The 27,632-nt window shown below is 52.2% G+C and overlaps 3 protein-coding genes across 4 annotated transcripts in view; 1 reads left to right on the top strand and 2 right to left on the bottom strand.

Moving 5' to 3' along the window:
- Nucleotides 1-152: 152 nt before the first annotated feature.
- LOC121157714 (enkurin domain-containing protein 1-like) lies at nt 153-5,016 on the bottom strand. Its single transcript, XM_040982052.1, has 7 exons — nt 4,923-5,016; nt 4,639-4,833; nt 3,658-3,830; nt 1,101-1,226; nt 813-979; nt 597-733; nt 153-506 (listed from the first exon to the last, which is right to left on the bottom strand). The coding sequence occupies exons 1-7, from the start codon at nt 5,005-5,007 to the stop codon at nt 346-348; spliced, it is 1,044 nt and encodes a 347-aa protein (XP_040837986.1). The 5' UTR covers nt 5,008-5,016; the 3' UTR covers nt 153-345.
- Nucleotides 5,017-5,526: 510 nt separating this feature from the next.
- On the top strand, nt 5,527-6,815 carry CUNH16orf86 (chromosome unknown C16orf86 homolog). Its single transcript, XM_040982171.1, has 5 exons — nt 5,527-5,616; nt 5,727-5,935; nt 5,970-5,987; nt 6,110-6,306; nt 6,397-6,815. Exons 1-5 carry the CDS (start codon nt 5,527-5,529, stop codon nt 6,813-6,815), a joined length of 933 nt encoding a protein of 310 aa, XP_040838105.1.
- Nucleotides 6,816-10,997: 4,182 nt separating this feature from the next.
- GFOD2 (glucose-fructose oxidoreductase domain containing 2) overlaps nt 10,998-27,632 on the bottom strand; it is a 40,331-nt gene continuing 23,696 nt past the window's right edge. For both annotated transcript variants that reach the window (XM_040982524.1, XM_040982525.1), the window contains exons 2-3: nt 20,783-21,125; nt 10,998-12,502 (exon numbers count right to left, since the gene is read on the bottom strand). In XM_040982524.1, the coding sequence (XP_040838458.1) occupies nt 11,604-12,502; nt 20,783-21,041 (1,158 nt within the window). In that variant the 5' untranslated portion in view covers nt 21,042-21,125 and the 3' untranslated portion in view covers nt 10,998-11,603. The remainder of the gene's footprint in view (nt 12,503-20,782; nt 21,126-27,632) is intronic.

Below are 27,632 nucleotides of genomic sequence, written 5' to 3'. Positions count from 1 at the left end.
CCATCCTGGTCCTTCTGTGTCCTGATGCCAGCCTTTTCCCTTGTCCCACAAGCTTGCTTTTGCTCCCAGACGTGAGGCGGGGCTGATAAGAGCAGCAGGAGGGCCGCCAGGCTTGACATGCGCTTGGTGAGGAGAGCTCTTAGGGAAAAGAGTTTCCACCAGGTACAAAAGGTTTAATCTCAAGAAACAAGAAACAGGTGCCAAGGCCAAGGAGCCCTTTCACAGTCACTGATGCCTGGAGCTGCTGCCCACTCCCTACCCTGTGCTCAGCCCTCCACTCTGCCAGGGGGGACCCATGTTGCCAGCCTTAGCACAGACTTCCTGGCCACTACCCTGCAGAAGGGCTCAGGAATCCATCTTCACAAAGACTTTGGCCTGGGAGAAGATCTTAATGGCTTCCTCTACCTGCACAAGCTTCTGTTCCAGCTCAGCACGGTGGCCGCGGGCTCTCAGTGAGTCGGCCCCCGCAGGCAGCAGTATGAGCTCTCGCAGCAGCTGCCTCTGGCCTACAGGGGAGCCGAGAAGGGGGGTGCTGGGCAGAGGTGCATGGTTCCTCATGGGCTGCCTGCCCTGGCACAGTGCACATGGGTACTCACTCTGGAGCAGACTGTCCAGGGTCTCCAGCCGCTGGCTCTCAGGCATGAGAGTGTGCCCAGCAGGGATGCTGGGGTCTGGCTGGCTCCGCTGGCGGGCCTCAGCCTCCTGCCGCCACAGGTCCTTACGCTGCAGCAAGCTGTGGACAAATAGGCTCTGGGTGGGCATCCCCCAGGACAGCGGCTGGCTCCCACCCCCATTCGGACTTCAGGACCTACTAATGGGGCACATGACCCTTCTGCGTGGCATTGTAGTGCTCCTGGGCTTGCTGCTGCCGTTCCAGCTCCTGGTTCAGGACCTGCAGTGAGCGGGAATGCCGCCGCCGGGGGGCCTTGGTAGCAGCTTGTGCATTGTGACTGATGAAGTCCACAGCCAGGCTGGGCCCCTGTAGAACATGGCCAGGCTGACATGGCTGTCGACTCTGTGCTGTGCTCCTACGCCCCATCCCCTCTTGTCTTTGGGGTCCCTGTCCGTGTCACCTCCCAGTTCCTATGCATGGTGCTCACCTTAGTTTGGGGATCTCGTGGGCTCAGCTGGGGGCTGGGGGCCCGAGTTGGTGGAAGTCCAGGGCCACAGCGGGAGTGCGCCCGCAGGAAGTTGGCCGGCTTTGTCCCAGAGGCACGGCCTGGCTCCTGGAGGCAGGGCACAGCAGACAGGACAGACAGGCTAAGGACAGGATCCAAGCCACCAAGCATTGTCCCACCAGCCGCTCGGGGACTTCTCTCGCCCCATGCCTGTGAGCCCATTCCCTTGGCAGGGGGAGGGAGAAGAGGGGCATGGCTCCTAATGGGCACGGGGACAGAGTCTCTCACGGCTTCATGAACACATAATCGCCTCTCCTTCTACCTCAGTCCTGGTCCAGCTATCACTGCTCTCCTTCCTAGCTGTGCTTCCTGGCTGTGGTCCCGCCAAGGTCACTGACGACTGGCCTCCAGGCCCTGAAATCCAGAAGGGCATTGCCTCGGTCTCATTGTCCTCGACTTGACTATTGGTCCTGCCTGGGTCTCATTTGGGATCCAAACCTGAATGCCCATCTGCTCCCTGGACGCGGTCCCACCTCCTGGCGGGCCCACACATGCTTCAGCTCCTATCCGCCCACATGTGACCTTGTCTTCTCTCACAAGCTGGCTCATCCTTCTGAATTCTTGGATGGAAAAATGGAGCCACTATCCACCCAAGATAGACTCCCACCATGATACTCCTAGGCCTGCCCTTCCACTGTCCTAAAATAAAGGTTTCAAAAGTGGTTTGGGGTAGGCATTAGGCATAGCAACAAAGACACTGATGGTGGGGCACTGGCAGTTCCTCCAGATGTGACATGTGACTATGGACAGAGGTAAGAAAGGCCCCAGGGGAGAGGCAGGATATTGTGTGATAAAGCCTCATTCTGGGCAGTGGGCGCTCACAGCCACCAGGGGGCACTTCCGAGTAACTCACTAAGTGTTCATCCAGACTACTGCCCAGAATGAGGCTTGGAGTTTTTTCCCAATGTGTGCAGGGCTCATTTTCTGCTGCTTTATCAGGCCATTAGCAGGGAGCTAGACAAGAAGTGGAGCAGCAGCAACTTGAACCAGAGCCCATGCAGAGGTTAAGGCAGAGGCTAAATCTACTGTGCCATGGTGTCAGTCACATGGCTCCCCTTGATTGTAGCTCCCTGTTACTTCACATTCATGATGAAGGGTATAGATGATGGCTCAAGCATTTGAGTTTCTGCCACCCACATGGGACTTAACTGTGGTTTTCTGGCTTCAGCCTGGTGCAACCTCAGGTGTTGCAGGCATTTGTGGAATGGATCAGTGGATGAAAGATCTGGTGTGCTGGGCCCGGCACGGTGGCGCAAGTGGTTAAAGGTCCTCGCCTTGCACGCCCGGGATCCCATATGGGTGCCAGTTCTAATCCCGGCAGCCCCGCTTCCCTTCCAGCTCCCTGCCTGTGGCCCGGGAAGGCAGTCGAGGACGGCCCAAGGCCTTGGGACCCTGCACCCGCGTGGGAGACCCGGAAGAGGCTCCTAGCTTTGGATCGGCATAGCATCAGCCGTTGCGCTCACTTGGGGAGTGAATCATCGGATGGAAGATCTTCCTCTCTCTCTCTCTCCTCTCTGTATATCCGCCTTTCCAATAAAAAAATAATAAAAATTAAAAAAAAAAAAAAAAGATCTGGTGTGCTTTCAGAAGGTGGCTTAACACATTAAGATGCCTGTTAGAGAGACGTCCCACACCAAAATGTCCAGGTTCCAATCCCAGCTCTGGCTCCTAACCCTCATTTCCTGCCTCATTTCCTGGTGACACAGACAACATGGAGAGGCAGTGGTGACAGCCCCAATACTTGGGCTCCCGCCACTTCTGTGGGGGAAAACTGAACGGGTTCAGAAAGTAGGAAGGGAGAAGGAGGGGAAAAGAGAACGAAGGAAGCAGAAAGGTGGTCTGAGGGGCCTGGCGATGCGGGTCCAGCTGCCTTCTCCCTGTAGCAGAAGCCACACTGGCGGCAGAGTGCCCAGCATCTCCTTGCCTACGGTCACTCTGCTCTCAGGTCACCCTACTTCCACCTGCATGGTTCCACCCTGTAGAATGTTTTCTTTTCATTAAACCTCACTTGTTCCCCTTTCTTTCCTGGGAGGCATGCAGATAGAGCTCCTGTCTGCTGGCTCATCTCCCAGATGGCTGTACTGGCTGAAGCTGGGAGGCTGGGACTCAATCCAGGTGTCCCATGGGGTGACAGGAACCCACTCCTTGAACTGTGGCCACTGCATCCCCAGAAAGGCACCAGTCGAAGCTGGAGGTGAGAGCTGGAGCTGGCTCAAACCTGGCTGAGACACACACTTCCTCATCAGTGATTCCACCACCAGGCCAAACGCCCGCCCTCTTTCTGGAATATTCCCTTCTCCTACTTTCCCTCTGCCAATCCCTGCTTGCCACTCAGGATCAGCATAGCTATGGCCACTTGGCAGAAGCGTCCGCAGCTCCATCCTGAGGCAGAACCTGGTGTCCCTTGGTTCCCTAGGACTTGCCCCACCCACCCCACCAAATCACCAAAAAGACAAACAGGACTCCTGGAGGGAGGTACCTGTAGCAGGGCCTTGACTCGAGACTCCACCTTGTCATACTTAGGTGAGCGCCACAGAGCCTTCAGGGGGTGCGGCTGGCCTCGCTCCCGGCCCTGCTCCTGCTCCCGCCAGCGTCGCTGGATCTCCTTGATTCGCCGCAAATTCTCCTTCTCGTGGTCTTTAGGGTCTTTCCCTGGGGAAAAGATGCTCCCAGGCTTTGCCCTGTTTGGGCCCATGCAGTTGGCTTCCGTTAGCTCACACACAGGGCCCTTCCTGTCCTTGACATCTTCCTGTGCCTGAGTTAAGCATGTTAGCCCTTTGCACACACTGGATCTTCTCACCTTGCTGCCTTCCCTACACATAAATACCTCCTGGTTATCGTCTATTTCTACAGCAATAAAGAAATATGAGGGGCTGACACCACAGCACAGTAAGCTAACCCCCTGCCTGTGGTGCCAGCAACCCATATGGATGCCAGTTCAAGTTCTGACTGCTCCACTTCCCATGAACTCCCTGCTTACGTGCCTGGGTAGGCAGAGGAGCAGGGCCTGAGTTCTGGGGACCCTGTATCCTGTGTGGCATGTGGAAGAAGTGTCTGGCTCCCAACCAACCCAACTAGTGGCCATTTGAAAAGTGAACCACCGCATGGAAGCTTCTTTCCTTTGTTCTCTGTAACTCTGCCTTTTGAATACAAAAATAAATAAAAACCTTAAAATAATAATAATAATAATACCATGAATCATCTCCTATGTTCCACTTACTTCACCTGTTGTTTCCCACCTTGCCTTCAACCCTGTTTTCCTGGCATGGCTAGGGCCTGGCACACAGCAAGACCAGGGTGCCATTGGATACAAGAATATATGAGGCTGATGCGTCCTGGCCACTACCTCACTCAGGCCCCTCCTGCAAGTCCACCTCCTTCTATGGATGGACCAAAGCCTGGGCCGGGAGCAGGGAAGGCACAGCAGCTTCGGACTGGATTTCCTTCTGCGGGGACTTACTCTTGGGGGAGACTCCGGGCCTGAGGGAGATGCCCTGAAGTTGCAGCAGCACGTCACCCACGCCGAGTCGGCCCCGCTCCAAGTTCTCTCGGCCTCCGGGCCTGATGCGGGGTCCTCGGGGAGGTGTGGCGTCCAGGCTGCAGTCGGTGGTCAGCAGGCCCAGCTTCAGTGCGTTTCCCTCAAGACGCCCTTGGGCTGAAGCACGGGAAAGTGCCCCAAGCGCGGAGCTCAGCGGTGGGGAGGAAGACCCCCGGCCTGGCTCCACCGCATTGCCCCCAACTCACCTGATGCCGGGCGCCGGTAGTAGTCGGGGCAGAGCGTGGGGTCCGGGGGGATGGGCCCCGAGATGCGGGACGGGCCCTCGCACATGCTGTCCTCGACGCCCTGCAACGGTGGCCAGGTTGTGCACCTCCGGCCCGGGACCCCCTGCCCAGCCCTCCCTCCACCCACACACAGACCCGGGCCTCACTCCCGGTCCTGCGCCCCTTCCCAGTCCCACGTCACGCCTCCCAGCTCCGACCCGCATTGGCGGCCTCTGCGACCCCGAGGCTACTCCACGTCCCTTCCGGGTTCGCGGCCCACTTCCCGGTAACTCCTCGAGCCCGGCTCACTTCAGCAGGTTTGCCGCCAGCAGCAGCGCTCAGGAGGGAGTTGTTGTTGCCAAGCAACACTTGGATTTCGTTCCTGAGGTCAGGGGCCAGTGACCCCGCCGCAAAGCCTCCTGGGGCGTGTAGTTCCAGCCGAGGGTGGGTGGGGACACCACCAGTTAATCTTCGCAGCTTGCCTCCCAGCCAGTCTCTGGGGTCAACGCAGGGTCCCCAACTGTGCAGCCCCTCGAGGCTCTCTCTTTCCGCTCGCCAGGTGGGGACGGGTGGACTCTGCACAGCCATGACCTCAGCCGGGAGGCCTCCTGAAGCCCAGGAGGAGGTGGCCGTGGAGCCGGCGCAGCTCACACTGGCGTCCAGTAACCTCTATGAGGTGATGACCAACGTTTTGTATTCTTCACACCCTGGCCATGGCACCCAGGAGGACCCCCTGGAGGGCTCTGTGGTAGACTCTGTCACTGGTTGCCTGTATGTCACTTGTAGTGTCCAGTGCTGGAAGCTCAGAGCCTGGTGCCAGCCCCCGAGGTCTTCAGGACCACAGGGGAAGACAATTGTCCAAGAGGACCTGCCTCGGAGCCTGAGACCCAGGAGCAAGAGCCCAAGCTGGAGGTGGAGGTGCCAGAGGAGAGAGGCCCCAGGCTTATAGTCACTCCCGTGAGGCCTGGTCATGGGCCCAAAAGGAAGCCGGTCAAGTGAGGGGACTTGGGGAAGGAGCTGCAGGCTGAGGCCTGGTGGATTCCCAGGGTGGCTCCCATCTCCTGCCACGGGTCACCTGCTGGGGCAGGGGGTAGGGTAGGGCAGGCAGGCTGGCAGGGCTAGTCCCTGGGCTCAGGGCTTCGGTCCCTGGCTGTGGGACAGGCTGCTAGTTTCCATGCTCATCCTAGGGTCGAAGTTGAGCTATCCCCAGGGCTGTCACTGCAGAGGGAGGAGTCGGAGGGAAGCCAGAGTGAGCCCTCGCCATCCCCCAAACAGCACAAGAAAGCAAAGAAGCGCAAGAGCCTGGGGGCTTCTGGGCTCCTTGCCTCCGCAGCACCTGCTCCATCAGAGGTCTTGGGACCAGAGCGTGAGTGGCAGCCTTGGGGCTTTCCCTTGTCTCCCTGTCTGCTGGCTCCCTGTGGCCTGGCACTCCAGTTGCTGCTCTGGGTCCTTGCAGGGAAGGCCCAGCGCCTACGGCCACTGTACCAGTATATCAACTACTGCAATCCTGAATTGAATCAGGCCAGTGAAGAGGATGTGGAAACCAAGGCCGAGGTCAAGACCAAGGCTGAGGCTGAGCCAGACTCTGAGCCGGGCCTGGTCCCAGAGGAGGCAGGGGTGGAGCCACTGCAGGCCCTGCTACCTGCAACAGCAGCAGCAGAGCTGGGCTCTGGCCTCGCCATGCCCTGCATCAGTGTGCTGCTGACCCCCATGCACGTGCTGCCTCCTGGTGAGGAGCCTGGGGGTTCACCTGATGCAGACTTGAGTGACTGCCTCAAGACTGAGGTGGACAAGGCAGCCGAGGCAGACGTTGACAAGATGCTGAGCGTCTGCACAGCTCCTCTAGTGCCCCCACTCTCTCCACAGTACAAGTGACTGTCCTGTTGTGCAGGGGCCAGAGCTGGGGCAGCAGCCTGTGGGCCCAGGCCCTGGTGGAAAGGGGAGGATAGCTCTGCCCTGCCCAGCCATGTTCCTTGGAAATAAACATCTTTCCTTTAAAAAAAAAAAAAAGACTTATTTATCTTTATTGAAAAGCAGATACACACAGAGGAGGAGAAACAGAGAGGAAGATCTTCCATCCAATGGTTCACTCCTCAAGACCACAACGGCTGGAACTGATGCAATCTGAAGCCAGGAGCCAAAGCTAGGAAGGAGCTGGAAACTCGATCTGGTGTGTAGCAGAGACCCCACTACTTGAGCCATCACCTTGCTGTGTCTTAGGGTACTGGCAGCACAAACAGCCAACCCAGGTATCCCCAGCATTGTCCACCCCCACTTTACCTCTGCTTATGTGGATGCTAAAGAGGAAGGTGGGTGTGGGGAGAAGAAAAGACAGTCTGTTGTGGCCCGGGGAGCAGGTGTTTGGTCCTGTTCGCTGCTTCCCAGGGATAGGCTAGCTGATGGTTCTGCCACCTCAGAAGGAATGCTGAGACATAGTGCCTTTCTCTAACCTGCTGTTCTTGAGTTTGTTCTTACACATGTTCAGGCCTAAAATCTGTCCATCAAGCCAGACCCCCATCCTGCCCTTTGCCCAGACTCCTACACCCTGTTTCCCTCCCAGGTGCTCCCTGATGGTGTCACTCTCACTTGAGCACTCGGTGCAGTAAAGGTGTTGTCTGGAATACCCATGGCAGCATGCCTGTGTCCCAGTCCCAGTTCTGATTCCAGCTTCCTATTAATGCACACACCTTGGGAGGCAGCACTTGAAGCTCCAGTAGGTAGTTTCCTGTCACCCATAGGGGAAGCCCATATAATTCTGGGCTCGTAGCTTCAGTTTGGTCCAGTCTGGGCTGTTGCGGGCATTTGGGGAGTGACTCAGTGTAAACAACAACAACAACAACAAAAATCCAAACTGCCTGCCTATAATTCCCTATAATTCCCACACCAGTATCTTCCCTGTGTGGTCTGCATTCATTCCCTCACTCCTCCACAGGGTGCTCGACTTCCTGCACCCTATGCTACAGCATCTGCCTGTCACTGTTACCATGGCTGCATCTGTTGATGACACTGGACAGAAAACAGCACAGCATGGCACTCATCCAGCTCAGGGTCTCCATGAAGTGCCACAAAGATAAGGAGACCATGATGAGGGCTGGAGGAAGCTGCAAGAGGAGCAGCCACAATCAGAAAGGCTGGGATCCCAGAAGTCCATGACCATGTATGTGTAGGGCCCTAGAATAGCAGCCTGGCAAGAAGCTGCTGGAGGGAGAACAGGCAGGTCCATCCAGAGGCCGCAGGGTAAGGTGAGCAGGGCTGCGTCCTCTGCCTGGGGGTTCCCCGGGTGGTTTCAGGCTCCAGGACAAGCCCCAGGCTCAGGACACTCACTCTTTTCCTGTCTGCAGATGTCCCTGGGAGGAGATCAGGTGGATCAGATCCAGGCCACAGAACCTGGCACACATAATCTAAGAGCGTTTCAGGGTAGAAACTGAACTTAACCTTCGACCTTCTGGCTGAGGAAGCACAGCCAAGTGACCTTGAGAGAGATGGCACCTTTACACTTGGGGCCAGGAGGACCCCCTTCTCCCAAGTTCTGCAGTGTCTGGGTGCCCGGGGCTCTCTGGTTGAGGCCTGGCTAGAGCGCCTACTTTCTTTGTGCTCTCTGGGGCTGCAGGTGTGGACGAGGCTAGCCTCGCTGGGGAAGCTCTGCTTCCGCTCTCCCCATAACCGAAGGCGAAAACAAGTCCAAGAAACAACTGGTGTGCATGTCCTGAGGCCTGTTAGCCTGTAGGCCCTTGGAGCTCCAGAGGGGCTCCCAGAATCTCACTCCATGAGAATGCTGAAGTGGCAGATTGAAGGAGACACATGCAACTAGGAACAAAGGCAGTATGTAGGGCCACAGATGATGGGAAAGGCCACCACTTTGCCAAAGTGACAAGTGGTGACGAGGCAGCCCTCCAGTTACTTCCAGGAGGAGAAAGATGGCATAGCTAAGACAGAGGACACTGCTGGCAGGATCTCAGACTGGGCAAAGTTGGGGTGATGAGAGGTGTGGACAAGTAGTGACGCTGGCCTGACTTTTTGGAGCAGTTGTTCAGGCAGCAGGGTGAAGAGGAGTGGGGAGAGCAAAGCAGGCCAGGGAGCTGTGGAACAGGTGCCCTGGTTAGGTACAAGGTCTAAATTTCACTGTAAACTGGATAAGTCCCTGGTTATTGTAGATTCAGTTCTGCTTGCTGTATCAGGAGAGAAATGGAGAGGAATTTGCACTGGCTTACAACAACTCTGACCTTGTAGTGCTGGTGCTGTGGTATAGTATACCGCCACCAGTATCCCCATATGGGCACTGCTTCCAGCTGCTCCACCTGTAACCCAGTTCCCTGGTAATGGCCTGGGAAAGAAGCCCGAGTGCTTGGCCCCTGTGCCCATTTGGAAGACCTGGAAGAAGATCCTGGCTCCAGCTGGGTCAGCTTTAGCCTGGCTCAACACTGGCCGTTGCAGTCATTTGAAGAATGAATAAGCAGATGAAAGAGCTGTATTCCCCTCTCCCGCTAATAATTAATGCCTTTCAAATAAATAAAATAAATCTTAAACAACAACAGAAAACTTTGACCCAAGGAAGAACTGGGTAGAATCCTCAGATTTGAAAATCAGGTCCTGGGAGACGATGCTGATTTCCTCCAGGAGGGGGCGCCACAGGACAAGCCTGGAACCAGCTGCGGGCTAGAATCTTCTGGGCTCCCCTTTGCCAAGGGCATCAAAGGGCCATATTTCCTCCTCATCCCATGGCCAGGAGACGGAATGATAGGGGTATCTAAGGGATAATGAGTGGTGCACCCCATGGCAATGGATGCGACCTGAGGTCCTCATCAAATGGCTCTGCATTAGGCCTACTGCCACCTGCCCCAGCTCCTTTGGTGACTCAGTAAACAGAGCTCCCCAGAACACAAGTGCATTCTCCATAGCAGCAGTCCAAGAAACCTGGTGTATTTCCAGTCAACTGTCCAATGTAGGGGAAACTTTGACTTCCCAGTGAACACAAGTAGGAGGCCTGGAGCTGGACTGACTTGGCCTTATTATGGCAGGGACAGCAGGCTGGCAGCCATGTCCTGCTTGGCAGTCTCTCCTTAGTTCAGGCAGGGCTGGGATTCCTGCTATAAGGAGAGGCAATGCCAGAGCCCTCAAGAGCAGGGAGTGCCCCACTGCTGGATAACCCATGGTTTAAGGTCAGGCTTTGCTGTCAGACGGGTCTGACCAGGCTCCTGGGTTTCCAGACTGACAGGAGACAACTTGGTTCCTCCATGCCTGAGCTTTCTGAGCTGAGCAATGGGCATATAGCAACAGCAGTCTCTGCCCAGAGTGGCATGAAGATGAACACATATGCAGTGTCTGTCCAGAGGCTCAGCACACAGCACAGCTCATGCAATGCTGACCCTGGGCATCTTAATGCACAAGGATGATGCCATCTGAAACCAGGATACCACAGAAACCTGGTAGCTCTGGCAGGGGTGTCAGGAGGAACAGGAAGCCAGGGCAGGGCAAGGAGGAGGGTAAGAGAAGGCTATAGAGGCAGGTCCCGGCTTAGTAAGGCTGGTTGCCTGGGATAACAAACAAAAGTGGACATACCCTTTCCTGGCACCCACCCACTTCCCCTACCAGAGCTGGGAGGTGACCTCTGGCTGGAACACAGGTAGCAGTAAGTATAGCAGCTGACTGACCAGCTGGGCAGGCTAGGGGAGCCAGAGGCTCCCAGGATTGACCCCACCTACCTTCTGGGGGGCTCCCCTGGAGCCAAGACCACAGTTTAGGAACAGAACCCCTCCTGTCCTCAGCTCTCATTGCATCTGTCTGCCACAGGCCTCAAAGAGCCACGCGCCAGCCTGGAGTCTCGTCCTCCAGAGAAACCCTTTGCTGTGGAGGGCTCCTGGGATTTGGCCCTTGGAGATGAACCAAGGTTCAGAGAGAAGCTGGTGGTGGGCAGTGGTGGGGACCTGTGTGACCCACCACATCTGGATGGACCCCTGTGCAGCCACGAGGAAAGAGAAAATCATCTACAGTAATGAAGAAGGCTTTGATTAGAAAAGATATAATGATTGAAATAAACCACCTCACGTGCTAGCAGGCTGCATTTTCTGATTTATTGGTATTTCCTAACATTCTAGAGCACTCCCTTGTCTCCTTTCTGCCATATCAGAGGCTATCTTCCTAAGGAGTACAGAGCTACAAAACATGGTGTCTCTGTGGAGAAGAGGGAGAGCCCGTGGGGCCGCTGCATGGGAGGGCAGGGTGGCTCCCTGAGTGATGACTGGCTGCCCTCGCCATGCCTGAGAATGTCGCCGCAGCCAAGAAGGGCCTGGTTGCCTGCTTCTGTTGCTTCTCCTCAGGCTTCAGGAGGCAGCCCTGTGGGCTCCTGGCTGTGCGTTCTCAGCCAGGTGGGACCAGAGACCAGGTAGAGGAGCCCACAGGGCGGGCTCGTGCTGGCCCGGGCTCACTAGGATAACCATAAAGAGGCCTGCAGGGGGCTTGGGCCAGCCCTGAGCAGGGTAGGTGCCCTGCAAGTCCGAGGGGTGAAAAAGCTGCTGACGGGACCTCCGCGGCTGTGGCTTCATTCAACCCTGGCTAGGCTGACTCATCCAATGGGGCAGTCTTGGGTGCAGCTGCACTCCCATCACAGTTCCCTGGTCCCTCCCAGGCCCCTGCCATGCCAGGGAGGATCATGCACACGCTGGCTCACAGGTTATTCCGCTGCAGCGCCTCACAAAGGTTCTGGTTGGTATCCGGCTCTTCAGTCAGCACCTCCACGCTCTCCCACTCCCCAGAGCGGCTGGACCTTTTGATGGCATCCACCACGCTCTGCATGTAGAGCCCATCCTCAAAGGACGCGGCCATGGCGACAGGGGTGTGGTCCCAGGTGCGACGGTCCCCCTGCCCCTGGAAGGACTGGCGCAGCGCCTGCACCATGTAGACCATGCCCTTCAGGTAGAGCAGGGGGACATCCTGGGGCCCCGGCTCAGGCAGCCCTGCACCCACCGACAGCGAGTCCCTCAGCAGCAGTTCCTCTTGCGAGGCCGAGTTCTTCTGCCCGTACAGGTCGGCGCCCCGGGCCACAAGGCGCCCCGCTGAGCCCACCACCATGACCTCGTGCACAAAGGCGCCTGGCATGTTGAAGTTGAGCGTCACTGTGCTGCACACTCCCCCGCCCATGAGCATCTGGAAGAAACAGAAGTCATCGCTGGTGACGTGGCGGATGCCGCGGATGGCGGCGTTCTGCCTCACGAAGGTCTTGAGCAGCCCGTGCACCTTCTCGGCTCTCTGGCCAGTGAGGTGCGTCAGCAGGTCCACGATGTAGGTGCCCATGGTGTGCAGGCCCCCGCCGCCCATGAGCTCATCACAGATCCAGCCGTAGCTGGGGCTGAGCAGGCTGCCTGAGTAGACGCGGGCGTCGCAGATCATCACGGCGCCCACGTAGTGCTCGGCTATCAGCTGCTTCATGCGCACGAAAGCGGGCAGGAAGCGCAGCACGTTCCCCACCAGGCTCATCAACTGCGGGTAGTAGCGGGAGGCTGTCACCATGCGGAAGGCATCCACCGAGGTTGCTGCCTTCTCACAAACTACATTCTTGCCAATACCTGCAAATATAAGACAACAGAAAACCTCAAAGTCTCTCTGTAACACACAGACCCAGAAAAGCCTCCAACGGGACAAAAAGGTGGCCAAGGATGAGAGGGAGACAGACTCAGCTTAGACTGAAAATGTGGGTTAGTGAGTGGCTGCTGTTGGTATAGCACACTAATCCTCTGCTGGTGGTGCTGGCATCCCAAATGGGTGCAGGTTTGTATTTTGTTTATTCTACTTCTTCTTTAAAAAAAGATTTATTTACTTTAATTGGAAATGCAGATCTACAGAGAGAGGAAGAAACAAAGAGAAAGGTCTTCCAACCACTGGTTCACTCCCCAAGTGGCCACAATGGCTAGAGCTGATCTGATCTGAAGCGAGGAACCAGGAGGTTCGTCTGGGTCTCCCACACGGGTGCAGGGTCCCAAGGTTTTGGGTTGTCCTCTACTGCTTTCTCAGGCCATAAGCAGGGAGCTGTATAGTAAGTGAAGCAGCCAGGACATGAACCTGTGCCTATATAGGATACCAGAGCCCGAAGGGGGTGCATTAGCCAATTGCGCCATTGTGCTGGCCTGAGAGCAGGTTCTCCAGATGGAATGAAAAGAGCAAAGGCCAAAAACTACAAATCATGGCTGCAAGTAGCGTGACAGTATGAAGGCTAATTTTATTGCCCACTTAGCTAAATTCATTGACTCATCAGGACCCATCCCCGATGCTGCAGTGAAGATGCTTGTGAGACGTGATTAACATTTATGTCAGCACACTGTGAGGAGACCGGACTGCCTTCCCTAACGCTGGTGGACTGCATTCAGACAGCGGAATACCTTACAAGACCCCAGTCCTTCCAAAACGGGATTCAGTCCCAGCCAGCCGTCAGTTGCAAGACTGCAGCATAATTCCTGTTGGAATTTCTGGTCTGTTAGCCTGCACAAAGCACAAGCCGATTCCTTAAAATAAATCTCCCTCAACACCTCATCAGTTCTGTTTATCTGGTGACCACTGATGAACATGGATGAGCTGGTCTGCAAAGGTGGACGTGGATCGTTGATGCATCTCTGCACGGCTAGGCATTTATGACACCATTTATCAGCTTGGGGCGAGAGACTGACCTATACTCTAGGGGATGGGTTGTGTCCTCCTAGTCCCAACTCCAGAGCCGGCTCCATGAGCTCCGTGAGGCTCCTCGAGGCCCAGCACATTGTTCTCTCATGTTAAAAGCGCTCGGGAGGCCAGGAAATACTTCGCTCTGGGGTGAAGGCACCCTTTCCACCTTCAGCACACTCTGGGAACGCTGCAGCAGGAATGCACCGGGGACAGCACAGCCTGGGTGGGGGCCAGCTCAGATGCCATCTGGGACACTCCCACCAGTACCAGGGGTACTGGGTTTCTGTTAGGGCTCTGTTTTCAATTCCAGCTTCCTGATAACACACAGCTTTGGAGGCAGGAGCCATCGGATCAGGCATTTGGGTCCCTGCCACCCACGTGGGAGACCTGCATTGAGTTCTGTGCTCCTGGCTTCGGCTTCACTCTAATCCTGGCTATTGTGGGTATTTGGGGCATGAATGGTCAAGTAGGAGCTCTCCCTCTTTCTCTTTCTCCATGTACCTGTCTCTGCTGTTAAGTAACACACACACACACACTCATTTAATTAACAATAAAAAAGGGAGCAAAATAGAGCTAGGCAAAGCACAGAGAGAGAGGCCTGAGCCGTTTCCACCTGGTAAGATGGAAAGGAAGGGTGAACAATGCTCTGGGCCTCCAGATTAAAGTTCCCAGGCGAGGGGCTGCACCGCCCTGAGACACTAACTCCTGAGGCATTCCTGCAGTGCTAAGATGTTTACTAGAAAACTCAGCTCAGGAAGCAGTAAGAGCGAAGACACCCAGGAATGCTAGTGCTCACTCTACAAACCCTGCCATGGCGGGCAACTCCAACCCCTCTGCTCTGAGTCTCCCAGGACATGCTGGGCTTCTTTAGGGAACTAGGTCAAGGCTAGTGAGCACGGAGTGACTCTGCTCTGAGACGGTGGCATTGGCGAAGGCTCCCAGTGAACTGACACTGGGGCTTCCTGAAGGGAGCAGGTATCACAGGGAGTGCAGGGGCATTGCACGTGCAAGGACACTAAGGCAGGGAAGGGCTGAGTCGGGGGAGCCCCAGGGGCCCAGGCACATGCAGGAAAGGGGACTGGAGTGACTTCACAGGGCTCAGGAGTAATGTGGGGAGTGGCACAAGGTCATCTGTGGCCTCACAAAGTCAGCAGAGACGAAGGGGAAGGTTGAGAGTGAAATGCCAAGTGGAGCTTCCGCTTGCCATCATCTCAGCTCTTAGCAACTCTGTTCACTCAGCTTCTGAAGGCACCAACATGGCAGTTACCTCTCACATCATACTTCCCACCTCAGCAAATCCTGCTGGCCTTGCCTTCAAACCACATCCAGAATCCTGTCAGCTACAATTTTTATGTTCAGTGTTTGGAAAATGTGGTATTTTAAAAAGACCTTTTAAAACCATTGTGGCCATGGCTGAATTTTCCTATGATAATCGCTGCTCCTTGGGGCCTCTTGTTAGGCCCAGCCCTGCCCTTTGGGAGCCCACAGGATATAATGTGGGGCCTCTGACAATCCTTTCAGCCCTTCCCAATCCTTTCCACTCACTACCTTATTTTGTTCTGAGAGACAGGGAGAGAGGGAAGGGCGAATAGGTAGAGAGATGGGGACTTGTCAAATGTCTGCAACAGCTGAGGCTGGGCCAGGCTGTAGCTAGGAGCCAGGACCTCCATGTGGGCCATCCACAAGGGTGGCAGAGATCCACCCATTTTGATTTTTTGTTTCCATTTGAGAGGTAGAGTGATGGGGTGGAGAGACAGATGAAGAGGGAAAAAGGAAGACCTCTTAGTCTCTGGCTTACTCTCTAAATGCCCACAATAGCCAGGGCTGGAACAGGAGCCAGAACTGTACCCAGGTCTCCTGTGTGGATAGCAGAAACTCAAAATACTTCAGTCACCATCTGTTGTCTCCAGGCATATCAGCAGAGTCAGATGGAAAGCAAGGCAGGGCTCAATCCCAGACACTCCAATATGGGATGCAGGCAATCCAAGTAGTGGCTTAGCCTGCTATGCCACAATGTCTAACCTGGGACCCAAGAACTTGAGCTATACTGTTTTCCAGAGTGTGCACTGGTAGGCAGATGGGATCAGGAGCAAAATCAAGAGTCAGAACTTGAACCCAGGCATTCAGATATGGAGTATGGGCATTCTCATCTATTGCATTCTAATATTGGCATTCTAATCTATTAGCTACTGCACCAAAACCCAGCTCCAGCTCCCCTAACTTTCCATCCTAGCTCAGTACTACCCAGACTCTCAAGAACCCCACAGAGCATTTGCTATCTATACATAGGTGAGTCCTATAGGATAATGAACTGTAAACTATAGCAAGCAGGTGGGTCAACAGCCTATGACATAATTAAACCTCCTGCTTTTCTCTAAAAAACAACAGAATATTGACAACAGTAAGGGCAAGATGATAGGACACTGGCTAGCCAGATGTCACACCCAGGGCAGGGAACAGTGAGGGTAGGAGAGGAAGGCCAGGCCTTGGCACAGGTGCCCAGAGAGAAAAACAGCTCCAATGTTGTCACCTACGCTTCTGGAAGGTTCCCAGTACTTTCCTGGTTGTGTGGGACTTTAGGATTAAGGACAGGAGAATCACAACACGGGGAAAGAATTCTGGTGTGTGACTGCTTAACTCATGTGGCTGTCTAGAGAGGAAATGAGGAAATCAGGTTCTTTAAGATAAGCACTCCATCTGACAGCTGCAGCTACACTGGCTCAGAAGCTGCTTAATTTACGGGTTGGAAGTACATTGTAGAAGGAAAAGAACTTTTATTTTTAACTTATTTCAAGTTTTACTTATATACTTGAAAGTAAAATTAGAGAGAGAGGCTGAGAAAGAGAAATCTTCTGCCCATTGGTTCACTCTCAAATGGCCACAAGAACCAGGGCTGGAACAGGCCAAAACGAGGCACCAGGAACTTGTTTCAGGTCTTCTACGTGGGTGCAGGAGCCCAAACACTTGGGCCATCATCTGTTGCTTTCCAAGTCATATTAGCAGGAAGCTGGATTGGAAGTGGACTTGGACTTGAAATATATCCATGGAATCTCAGTGTTACAGGCAGGGGCTTAACCTGAAATACCACACTGCCTGCCCTGAAAAAGACTTTTCTTTTTAAGGTTTTTTTTTTTTTTTTTTAATTTTAATTGGAAAGGCAGATATACAGAGAAAAAGAGAGAGAAAGAGGAAGATTCACTCCCCAGCGGCTACAACTGCTAGAGCTGTGCCGATCCAAAGCTAGGAGCCAGAAGCTTCTTCCAGGTCTCCCACGCAGGTGCAAAGATCCAAGGCTTTGGGCCTTCATTTACTGCTTTCCCAGGCCACAATCAGGAAGCTGGATGGGAAGTATAGCAGCTGGGACATGAACCAGCGCCCATATGGGATGCTAGCGCATGCAAGGTGAGGATCCTACCTTGCCGGGCCTCTGAAAAATATTGTTTTTAAAGATTTATTTATTTTTATAGTAAAGTCAGACACACAGAGAGATAGAGACAGAGAGGAAGATCTTCCATCCGATGATTCACTCCTCAAGTGACCCCAATGGCTGGTACTGCGCAGATCAGGAGCCAGGAATTTCCTCCGGGTCTCCCACGCAGGTGCAGGGTTCCAAGGCTTCGGGCTGTCCTTGACTGCTTTCCCCAAGGCCACAAGCAGGGAGTTGAATGGGAAGTGGAGCTGCCAGGATTAGAGCCGGTGCCCATACGGGATCCCGGCTCATTCAAGGCGAGGATTTTAGCTGCTAGGCCACCGTGCTAGGCCCCTGAAAAAGATTTTTAACTTCTGAAAGTTTGATGATGAAAAAAAAAATAGGATGAGAAATCCCCATTGTATCCCATGAGAGGTGAGGGGACAGGAAGAGACGTCTCTCCTTGAGCCTACAGTGGAAGAGAGCCTCCGAACTGAAGGCCCAGTTATCTCACAGGGTGGGAATTACTAAGAGTTAAACAGGATTCCGCAGGCCAGCTGCACAAGGTCTTAGAGAGAGAGACTGGGGTGGCCTTGAGCTATGTTTATGGGAGCTTCGGTAGCTTTCCCACAAGGAAGTCCAGAGACAGATTACAGATGCTGAAACTAGTTTTTGCTTCCAGGAAGTGAATGCCAAACTTGCCAAGTGCTTTCTCAGGTCAGTTTTCTGCAGGATGAACAAACTCAAGCTGTAGTCCCTTGTCAGTTCATGCTCCCAGAACACCCAGCAGTGACGCGCCCTTGAACCTGGAACCTGGCCTGGGGAAGCTAACTGCTGCTGCAGGCTACTTCTTCTCTCTCCTTTTAAAAAACTCTTCCACGTTGTCATTTTGTTATTTTTACACATCTGTTAGAAAGTGTTTCTTCTCTTACCAAAAAGCCAGTTTTAGCACAAGTATATGGTGTATATGAGCTGAGTATATATTCTTTGGAGTTGGCAGTGTTGGTTTTCTTCTCAGAGAACTAATAAATGAAAAATGTAAAAAGTCTTTCTAAACTCAGAACTTTATTACTAGCTGCAGGCTTCTTAGTAGTTTTCCCTACTTCACACACCCCCAGGGAGCAGGTTCATGGCTTTGGGCGTACGCACACCCTGGTTCTCTGACACGGGATAAATGATTCCAAACTTCAGGGAAAGAAAGTAGCCCCGGAAGGGTGTCACTCTGTTTCACAGAAGTCAGTGAGTCCAATTTCCTTCTCTCTTTAAATAAATGGCGTTTGGAACTGGCACCGTGGTATGGTGGGTAAAGTGGTCACCTTAGGTGCCAGTATCCCAGATCAGTACCTATTTGTATCCCAGCTGCTCAACTTCCAGTCCAGCTACCTGCTAATGCACGTGGGAGTACAGAGGAGAATGACTTGAATACTTGGGTCCCTGTACCCACGTGGGAGACCCTGAGGAAGCTCCTGGCTCACAATTGGCCCAGGTCTGGTTGCTGTGGCCCTTTGAGGAGTGGGTCAGCAGTTGCAAGAGCTCTTTTTTCTCAGTAACTTTCGCCTTTCAAATAAATAAACAAACATTCAAGAATAAATAAACAAATAAAAAGCTTCTGCTACTAAAAGGCTGAGTTGAAAATCCAGTAGATGCACACTTCTGCCTACTGCCCAAGACCCATTTCCGCTGGGCTGCAAGTCCATGCTAGACCCCCTGGCTTCCATCAGCAGGCTGGGCTACACAGGAACAATACCTTATTCCATCAGACTGCTTAGGTTCATTTCCAGGCTATGTGCTCAACTAAGTGAATGTTTACCCAGTGATCCAGAGGGGAATCCCAGTTCATTCATTTTTAAACATAAACGGACAAATCTGCTCTTCCTCTTGGTAAAACAGGAAAGCCAAGCCTGCCCTTGCATTGTGAGCCCAGTGACCTTCCTAGTCAGCACTTGCAGGGCAGTCATCTACACACAGAAAAGGCTGAATGGGGCAGGAATTGGTACTTGCTTTTTTTTCTTTCCCCCACAGGGGCTCATAGATGCTAAGAGTGACAGAACAAAAACTATACCAGGGCCGACGTCAAGGTCAGTCTGGTGCTGTCAAGGTCAGTCTGGTGCTCTGCTTACACCAGTTCATGCACTCACAACCAGGCCTGGAGAAAACTGGAGGACTTCTCCTAGTACTGAAGTCAAGTTCAAATTCCCACTAGAAAAGTAAAAGCACATGGGGAATGAACTTCCTGGTTGCAGTAGGGGCCTGAGTGGGCAGTGCCTGAAGACAGGTTTGGTCAACTTAGTCCTGGGGTCACATACCTGCAGCAAAAAATCTATAGAAAGAAAAAACTGACAGCCTTGCTCTGCTTAGCTGGTCCCAGCTGGCACCACCAGTCTTCCCCTTCATGGCACAGCAAGTAGAAAGGAGTCCAGTGATTCCCCTTACACTGACACTCTACATTTAGTTCTAAATTCAACCTGAGAGGGAGGCACTGTGGTACAGTGAGTTAAACTGCCGCTTGGGACAGTCTGCATCTCATATTAGAGTGCCTGGGATTGAGTCCAGTCTCCATTCTTATCTCTTTTGTCCTTACTCTTTCAAATTAAATTACATGTTTCAACATGAACAAATAGATTCGACCTAGGAACCCCATCTACCCTGCCAACAGTGTACGGTCACCAATGTCTCACATCTGCAGAACATGTGGCAGGAGCAATCACCTACAGCTTTGTCCAGAATTTACATCATGCTCCAAATTAACGACCAGACAGACTCCTCTTCTTGCTCGCTTTACTGAACATTTACCCTTCACAATCCACTGGCCCAGCAGGGACAGGCATCTTCTTCAGCCCCCATGGAACACCAGGTCCTTTGCCATGGTTGAATGGTAGTTCAATTTCTTGACCAAGACATCTCTAACTACAGATACTCCTGGCTCCTGTCATCTTACTTACAGAACGACTGTCAGTCATTTATATGCTACTTGAGCTGCCACTGAAGTCTTCAGTCATTCATACTGTGTGTGGCTTTCTCCCTCCTCTACTGGACTGTTAAATCTGCAGCCATGGAGGGCTGTGATCTCACCCATTCCCTAATTCCACGATGCTGTCCGGACAATGCCTGGCATCCAGGAGGCTTAGAAAGGAACTGCTGTAGGGTTGTTGACTGGCTCACATTCACACTAAATTAGATTCTGATTCTATTGGCTAACGAGCAGAATGTGTCTATAGTTGTCAGTAAGGAGAGGCTCGACAGGAAGTACAGAACAGCTCGCCAGGCCATGCCCAGTCAGGGATAGGAGCTGCTTGAGCCCACAGCTTCCTGAGGGGTGTAGACCTGAACAGGCTGTCTCCTGGATCCTCCCAGGAGTGCCCAGCACAGCAGGAAGGGTGTGGACACACACAGGGAACCCGGGCCTTGTACTCAGCCCCTGTTCTTCCTGTGGGGCTGTGTACCACAGCATGGGAGAACAAAAGCATCAACCACAGCCAACTTCCCAGGGCCTGGGTAATACTGACCCTGAACACAGACCTCACATGTGTAAACTGTGTATCCACAACCCAAACAGAATATTCAGCCTCTCCACTGGAAGCCTGTAAGCATGTTTCCTTAATTTTGACCCAGGCTTTTACTACCAGCAGGTAGTGAAGGCTGTGCTATGAGACTGAACAATATTCCCCAGTCCTGCTCTAGGGGTGAGGGATGCCCCAAAGAGCTTCCAGCTGCAGACACAGACCCAAGGATGAACACCCGGACCCAGAGGAAAGCACTGACCCTTGGGGACATCCCGTACCTAGTGCCTTCACAGAGATCTGCCGAGTGAGTGGCGGCGGGATATTGATGCACACCAGGTCCACGTCTTGATGCAGCAGAACGTCATCGGTACGGCTGGTGTAGAAGGTAATGTTCATCTCCTCTGCCAGCTGCTTGGCCTCCTCCTCGGTCTTCCCCCACAGAGCCTCCACAGTGAAGCCTTCTGCCCTCAGCAGGGGCACCAGGACCCGGGCAGAGCTGCCAGTCCCAAACACTCCCACTCCTGGCAGCATCTTCATGCCGGCCTCTGCTCACCACCTCATCTCCTCACAAGAGCCTCCAGCGCAGATCTGAGGTCCCAAAGGCCTGGTCACACAGAGCTCCTGGAATAGCAAACCACACAGGTTAGCAATGCTGGGCAAACTTGGTCGAAGCTACACTGTTGGACTACTGGAAGCAACAAGTTCTCCCCTACCGAAACAGAGCATAAATGAACTGCTCAGAAATGAAATGCTGAGGAGTCATCTTCCAGGAGAGCTGAGAGAGAGCAGCAGCATCCATAGACTGGAGCTCAGGGAAGAAAGAACAACATGAAGTGGCTAAAGTTGAGTTCAAATTCCTATTCCGCAACTTCATTTGTTCTGGAACCTGGGTCAAATCATTCAACCCTGAGGACTGCAACAGTAAAATAAGGAGTGAATGATATGCAAAGCTCTTGCATTTAAAATCCCTTGGTTCTAACCATGAGTGTATGCCCAGGAGAAAAAGATAAAAAATGAAACATAAACCACCTAATTTCCATACAAATTAATCTTAATTTAATTTTAAAAATATTTATTTATTTTTATTTCAAAGTCAGATATATAGAGAGGAAGAGAGATAGAGAGGAAGATCTTCCATCTGCTGATTCACTCCCCAAGCGACTACAATGGCCGGTGCTGCACTGATCTGAAGCCAGGAGCCAGGAACTTCCTCAAGGTCTCCCACACATGTGTAGGGTCCCAAGGTTTTGGGCCGTCCTTGACTGCTTTCCCAGGCCACAAGCAGGGAGCTGGATGGGAAGTGGGGCTGCCAGGATTAGAACCGGTGCCCATATGGGATCTCAGCGCATTCAAGGCAAGGAGTTCAGACGCTAGGCCATGCTGCTGGGCCCTCCAGTTCATTTTTTTTTTTTTTAAGATTTGTTTATTTTTATTGGAAAAGCAGATCTACAGAGAGAAGGAGATCTTCCATCTGTTGGTTCACTCCCCAAGTGGCTGCAACAGCTGGAGCTGAACCAATAGGAAGTCAGGAGCCAGGAATTTTCTCCGGGTCTCTCTTGCAGGTACAAGGTCCCAAGGCTTTGCACTATCCTCTACTGCTTTCCCATGCTACAAGCAGGGAGCTGGAAGGGACTGGAGCAATCACGATGCAAATGAGTATCCTGGTGCATGCAAGGAGAGGACATAAGGCACTAGGCTACAGCGCCAGGTCCTCTGCAATCCTTATTTCCTGCTAAAGTGTACATGCTGGGAGAAGCAGATGATGGATCACGTTGTGGAGTCCCTGATGCCCATGAGGGATGCCTGAATTGAATCCTGACTCCTGGCTTCAGACTGGCTCAATTTTAGTTGTTGAAAGCACTTTGAGAAGGAGTAAGTAGATGGAGGATCTCTCACTCTACCCACCCCATCCTCTCTGCCTCTCTACCTTTCAAATAAGCAGATCAATCTTCAAAAAGGTACAACAACAAAAAGAGGAAAAAAAGGTTGCAACATAATTTTTTTAAAGATTTATTTTTATTATTTTTTTTATTGGAAAGGTGGATATACAGAGAGGAGAGACAGAGAGGAAGATCTTCCATCCGATGATTCACTCCCTAAGTGAGCGCAACGGCTGATGCTATGCCAGTCCGAAGCCAGGAGCCTCTTCCGGGTCTCCCGTGCGGGTGTAGGGTCCCAAAGCTTTGGGCCGTCCTCGACTGCTTTCCCAGGCCACAGGCAGGGAGCTGGAAGGGAAGCGGGGCTGCCGGGATAGAACCAGCGCCCATATGGGATCCCGGGCATGCAAGGCGAGGACCTTAACCACTTGCGCCACCGCGCCGGGCCCCAACATAATTTTTTAAATGCCACATACTGCATCCTTTTCTCTTTGTCCACTTCTGAATGTGACCCTCAGGCATCTCTGCTCTTGCTCTGGATCCTTCAACGCTGAGGTTTGTCACTGGTGTCTTCTTCCCTCCTTCTACATGAGCAATCTCCACCCCTGTCTCCACCCCAACACACACACACACCAACCAGTGTCTAGATATGCAACAAGCCCAGCTCTCTCTCTCTGGGGCTTCACTCTCCCATGAGGATTCGCCTTCCCCATGATGATCTCTGCTTTATTGTTCTACAGCTCCAGAAAACCATCAAGACCAAATCTGAACAGAAGCAGCAGAGTATGAACGTTAAAGAGAGCAGCCACTTGGGCAGCTATGATGGTTCAATTGGCTAATCCTCTTCTTACAAGCACCAGGATCCTATATGGATGCCAGTTCATGTCCTGACTGTTCTACTTCCCATCCAGATCCCTGCTTTTGGCTTGGGAAGGCAGTAGAAAATGGCCCAAAGCTTTAGGATCCTACACCTATGTGAGAGACCTGGAAGAAGCTCCTGGCTCCTGGCTTCAGATCAGCTCAGCTCTAACTAGCTGTTCCAGTTATTTGGGGAGTAAACCAGCAGATAGAAGATCTTTTCCCGTCTCTCCTTTTCTCTATAAATCTGACATTTCAATAAAAATAAAATAAATCTGAGAGAGAGTGAGAGAGAAAACCACCGTGCCACTGCTCTGCTGAAGGCCTCAGCAGTTTCTGGGTTCAAATACTCACACCACTGCTTCCTGGCTGAATGAAACCTTGTTACTGGGAATCCCTCCAGACCTTCAGCACTCACACTGAGGAACTCCCTGCACGGCACCCCTCACAATGCTAAAGCATTCCTGTCTGTATCCTCTGGGCCCTCCATGACAAACGACCTCCCTGTCGGCCCAGTGTCCTCTGGCTGCCTTCACTCATAAGGATCACTGGCCTCTGACGGCCATATCAGTCCATAAAACACCGTCAGCCTGAAACACATGAGGCTCTATCCTTCTTTCTCCTCGTTGCTAATTCTCTTGCCCTTACAGGATTCCTTTCTGGTGAGAGCACATGTCAGTCACAGCACCTTCTGTAATTTTCATGTCCTAGACTCCCTTCACAGCTATTTTTAGGACTTCCTGCTTTCATAGGATTTTTTTGGGCAATGTGCAGGTCATAGCTATTCTGGGAACTTGACAGTCTCAAATCTGTCGCCTTTAGAGAAGTGAGATCCTGTGAAGTTTTGTGTATCACTCACTATGAACAGCTGTGCAGGCCAGGGGCCTGAGACATGGGCACCCTAAGCAAGAATTTCCTTAGCCTCTCCAACTTCATGCCCAGAACACATTTCCTCTTAAATCACTTTGCATTCCTTCTCAACCTAGTTATACCTGGGTGTTTGTATAGTTAAGCACCAGAGGCATGAAACAGCAGGATCATTAGAGGAATTGTTCATAACATCCTTTTCCCTGCCACTGACTCAGAGGGTGGCTTCATCAACACTCACAAAGGGGCATCAGCTGCTTCTGAGACAGCCAGATGGCATGAAGCTAGGCAGGCTCAGTCACCACACTTCTTGCTCAAGCTGCATGTCCTTGTTTATTTCAGAGGTCACCTTTTCTCATCCCTGAAACCTTTGTACACTCTTTGTCCTTAACATCTTTGCATACATCCCGCCTATGCCTATAAAGAACTCCCCAGACCCAGCCTGCCGAGGTTATGGGCATTCTAAAAAACTACACACACCACAGTCAAGGTGAAGGGTGGGAGAGGCTAGGTAGGACTGGATACTCATGATTTGACAAGGCCACAAGTTATTGTGAAGATAACAAAGAAGTGAGAACCACGTGGAATCTTGGACTACTTTGCTCAGGGTTCAAATCCCAGCTCTGCTGCTTATTGGCTGGGTGACCTCAGGCAAGTTTCTATCATTCTAGGCTTCCACTTATTTCCTCATTAAAATGACGATAGTTGTACCTATTTCATAAAGGGCTTGAGAAATAAACAAGTTGGTATCTGCAAAGCAGGAATTATAGGGCCTGGCACATAGTCAGTCACTACTAGGTCATCCTTTTTTCCCCCAGGTTTATTTATTTATTTGAAAGGCAGAGTTACAGAGAGAGAGAGAAAGAGAGAGAGAAAGAGATCTTCTACTTGCTCATTCATTCAAGTGGCTACAATGATGTTGGGGTAGGTTTGGCTTAACGAAGAGCCAAGAGCTTCATCAAGGTCTTCAGCACGGCTGGCAAGGGCCCAGATCCTTGGGCTGTCTTTCACTGATTTGCCCAGGCTATGGGTAGGAGCTGGCTCAGAAGTGGAGCAAATGGAACATGAATCATGCCCATATTGGATGCCAACATTGCAGGCAGCACTTCTACCTGCCAAAATGACACTGGCCCCAGTGTGTTTCTTCATACTCTATTTTACTGAAAATAATTTTAAGGAAGGTTACTTAACTCACAAAAAACACTACCAAATACCAGAAGTAAGTAGGAAAACTAACAGTAAGCATCTAAAATGGAATAACTAAAGAAACATATTATCCATGACTAGAGTACTGGGCTACTGTTCTGCGCTATCACAAAGTGAATGTAACAGGCCAGGCAACATTCAGACTGTCTCCATGTAACTCTGCATTAGAGATGAGAAAATGAGAGTTTAGACACGCTTGAGGACTTCTCCAGGGTTCCACAGATAGTGTGTGATGAAGACCTGCCACAACCAGTAGGAAACCTAGAGCAAGAGGCCAGGGTGATGGCTCTGTGGCTACATCCTTGCTTTGAATGTTCTGGGATCCCAGATAGGTTTCGGTTCATGTCCCAGCTACCCCACTTCCCAGCCAGCTTCCTGCTTGTAGCCTAGGAAAGCAGTAGAGGATGGTTCAAAGCCTTGGGATCTTGAACCCACATGGGAGACCTAGAAGAGGTTCCTAGCTTTGGATTGGCTCAGCTTTGGCCATTGCAACCAGTTGGGGAGTGAATCAGCAAACAAGTTTTTTCTGTCTCTCCTACTCTCTGCAGATCTGCCTTTCCAATAAAAATAAATACATATTTAAGAGAGAGAAAGAAACCTAGAGCAGGTTACTCCATTTCTTTGAGCCTCTATAAAAGCAATCATTTTGAACACGTGCATGTAGAAGCAGCTTTTCCTTCACTCTTGGTGACAAACGTGAGTCAGGAAAGTTCCTCTTGCATTCTGGTTTGTTAAAACCGCTTGTCTCAGGTCCTACACTAACCCAACATTGACTTGTTCAGATGTCAGCCTTTAATGAGGTCCTAACAAGTGGCTATAGGAGGGCCCGGCGCGGTGGCGCAAGTGGTTAAGTCCTCGCCTTGCAACCCCGGGATCCCATATGGGCGCCGGTTCTAATCCCGGCAGCCCCGCTTCCCTTCCAGCTCCCTGCTTGTGGCCTGGGAAGGCAGTGGAGGACGGCCCAAAGCTTTGGGAACCTGCACCCGTGCGGGAGACCCGGAAGAGGCTCCTGGCTTCGGATCGGCATAGTATCGGCCCGTTGCGCTCACTTGGGGAGTGAATCATCGGACGGAAGATCTTCCTCTCTCTCTCCTCTCTCTGTACATCCGCCTTTCCAATGAAAAAATAATAAAAATAAAATCTTTAAAAAAAAAAAATTAGAAAAAAATAAACAAGTGGCTATAGGACATAAAAAGAGATGTTGGGCCCTAACTTAGAGGGTGATAAGCTGCAAAGGCTTGTAGGAGCCAGAGCTCATAGCACCATGTGCTAATCTAGGGGATCGGGACTTAGACAGGTGTGTGGGCTCAGTCCTCATGTCTGTACCATCTTCCCTGCCTGCTTCTATGACCTGCTCTATGTCTCAGGAGTCAACAAATCAATCCCTGGGGGCCTGGACTGCAGCCATCTGGCTTTCCTCTGGATTCAAACAGAAAGGCACAGGAAGAGATCTGAGTGCCGGAAGAAGGTTACTCTTTGCTCTCTCTCTCTCTGCCAGGATGTGGTTCTGATAGAAGCATGTTCCTTTACCACGGGCATATCTCTTATCAAGGAACCCTGTCCCACAGCCATAGCTGTTAAGTCCAGTAAGGCCTGCCCTTCCCCCACTATGCTAGGAGTGGTTACACTACCAGCTGTTGTCATCAGTCCCTAGGTGATTCACCATCCCTTTTAGATTATCTTTACTGCTCACTCCAGTATAAATAATCCCTTCATTAAAAATTTGTTTATTGGAAAAGCACAGTGACAGAGAATTATCTTCCATCTGTTAGTTTGATTGCCAGCTGGCCATAATGGCTGGGGATGGGCCAGGACAAAGCCAGAAGCCAGGAACTCAACTCAGAGTCCCACATGGATGCCAGGGGCCGAAGCACTTGTGCCACCTTCTGCTGCCTTCCTAAGTCATAAGGGAGATGGATAAGAAGCAGAGTAGCTGTAAGATAGAGCAGTCGAGTGCATACCCAGATGCACGGGGAGGATTTGGCAGCCCACTGGAGCCTGCAGAAGACATCTGGTACAATGACAGGAAGGAGGGCAGAAGAACAATTTGGTCAACTACCCCAGCGAAGCTCAACAGCAAATTTCTGGGTAAATGGAGACTCTAAGGTGGACTATGTCAATCAACAGACCTTGGCAGAATTTCCTCATTCCTGGATCTGCGAGATTGACAGCATGTTTGAAGTATCAAAATCACTTCAGCAGAACCCTCAGAATATGCTCTACAGTGGGACTCTGGAATGACATCAGGTGGCTCTTCAACATTTCCAGGTACTGAGGTGGTTGGGCAGCTTTGGTGTGGCTTCTTCCCTTGTCTTCCTTC

Source organism: Ochotona curzoniae, unplaced genomic scaffold (genome assembly GCF_017591425.1).
Source record: "Ochotona curzoniae isolate NIBS_2020 unplaced genomic scaffold, NIBS_Ocur_1.0 contig_3622, whole genome shotgun sequence".
Lineage (NCBI taxonomy): Eukaryota > Metazoa > Chordata > Mammalia > Lagomorpha > Ochotonidae > Ochotona > Ochotona curzoniae.
The sequence above is the reverse complement of the archived record's forward strand: the minus strand, read 5'-3'. Positions and strand labels throughout refer to the sequence as shown.

Coding starts and splice junctions, on each gene's coding strand:
- LOC121157714 (XM_040982052.1), bottom strand. CDS start 5,007: ATGTGCGAGGGCCCGTCCCGCATCTCGGGGCCCATCCCCCCGGACCCC. Junction 1,227..3,657: donor GAGTCAAGGCCCTGCTACAG/GTACCTCCCTCC, acceptor CCCTGCCTCCAG/GAGCCAGGCCGTGCCTCTGG. Junction 980..1,100: donor CACGAGATCCCCAAACTAAG/GTGAGCACCATG, acceptor CATGTTCTACAG/GGGCCCAGCCTGGCTGTGGA.
- CUNH16orf86 (XM_040982171.1), top strand. CDS start 5,527: ATGACCTCAGCCGGGAGGCCTCCTGAAGCCCAGGAGGAGGTGGCCGTG. Junction 5,617..5,726: donor CGTCCAGTAACCTCTATGAG/GTGATGACCAAC, acceptor TGTCACTTGTAG/TGTCCAGTGCTGGAAGCTCA. Junction 6,307..6,396: donor AGAGGTCTTGGGACCAGAGC/GTGAGTGGCAGC, acceptor GGGTCCTTGCAG/GGAAGGCCCAGCGCCTACGG.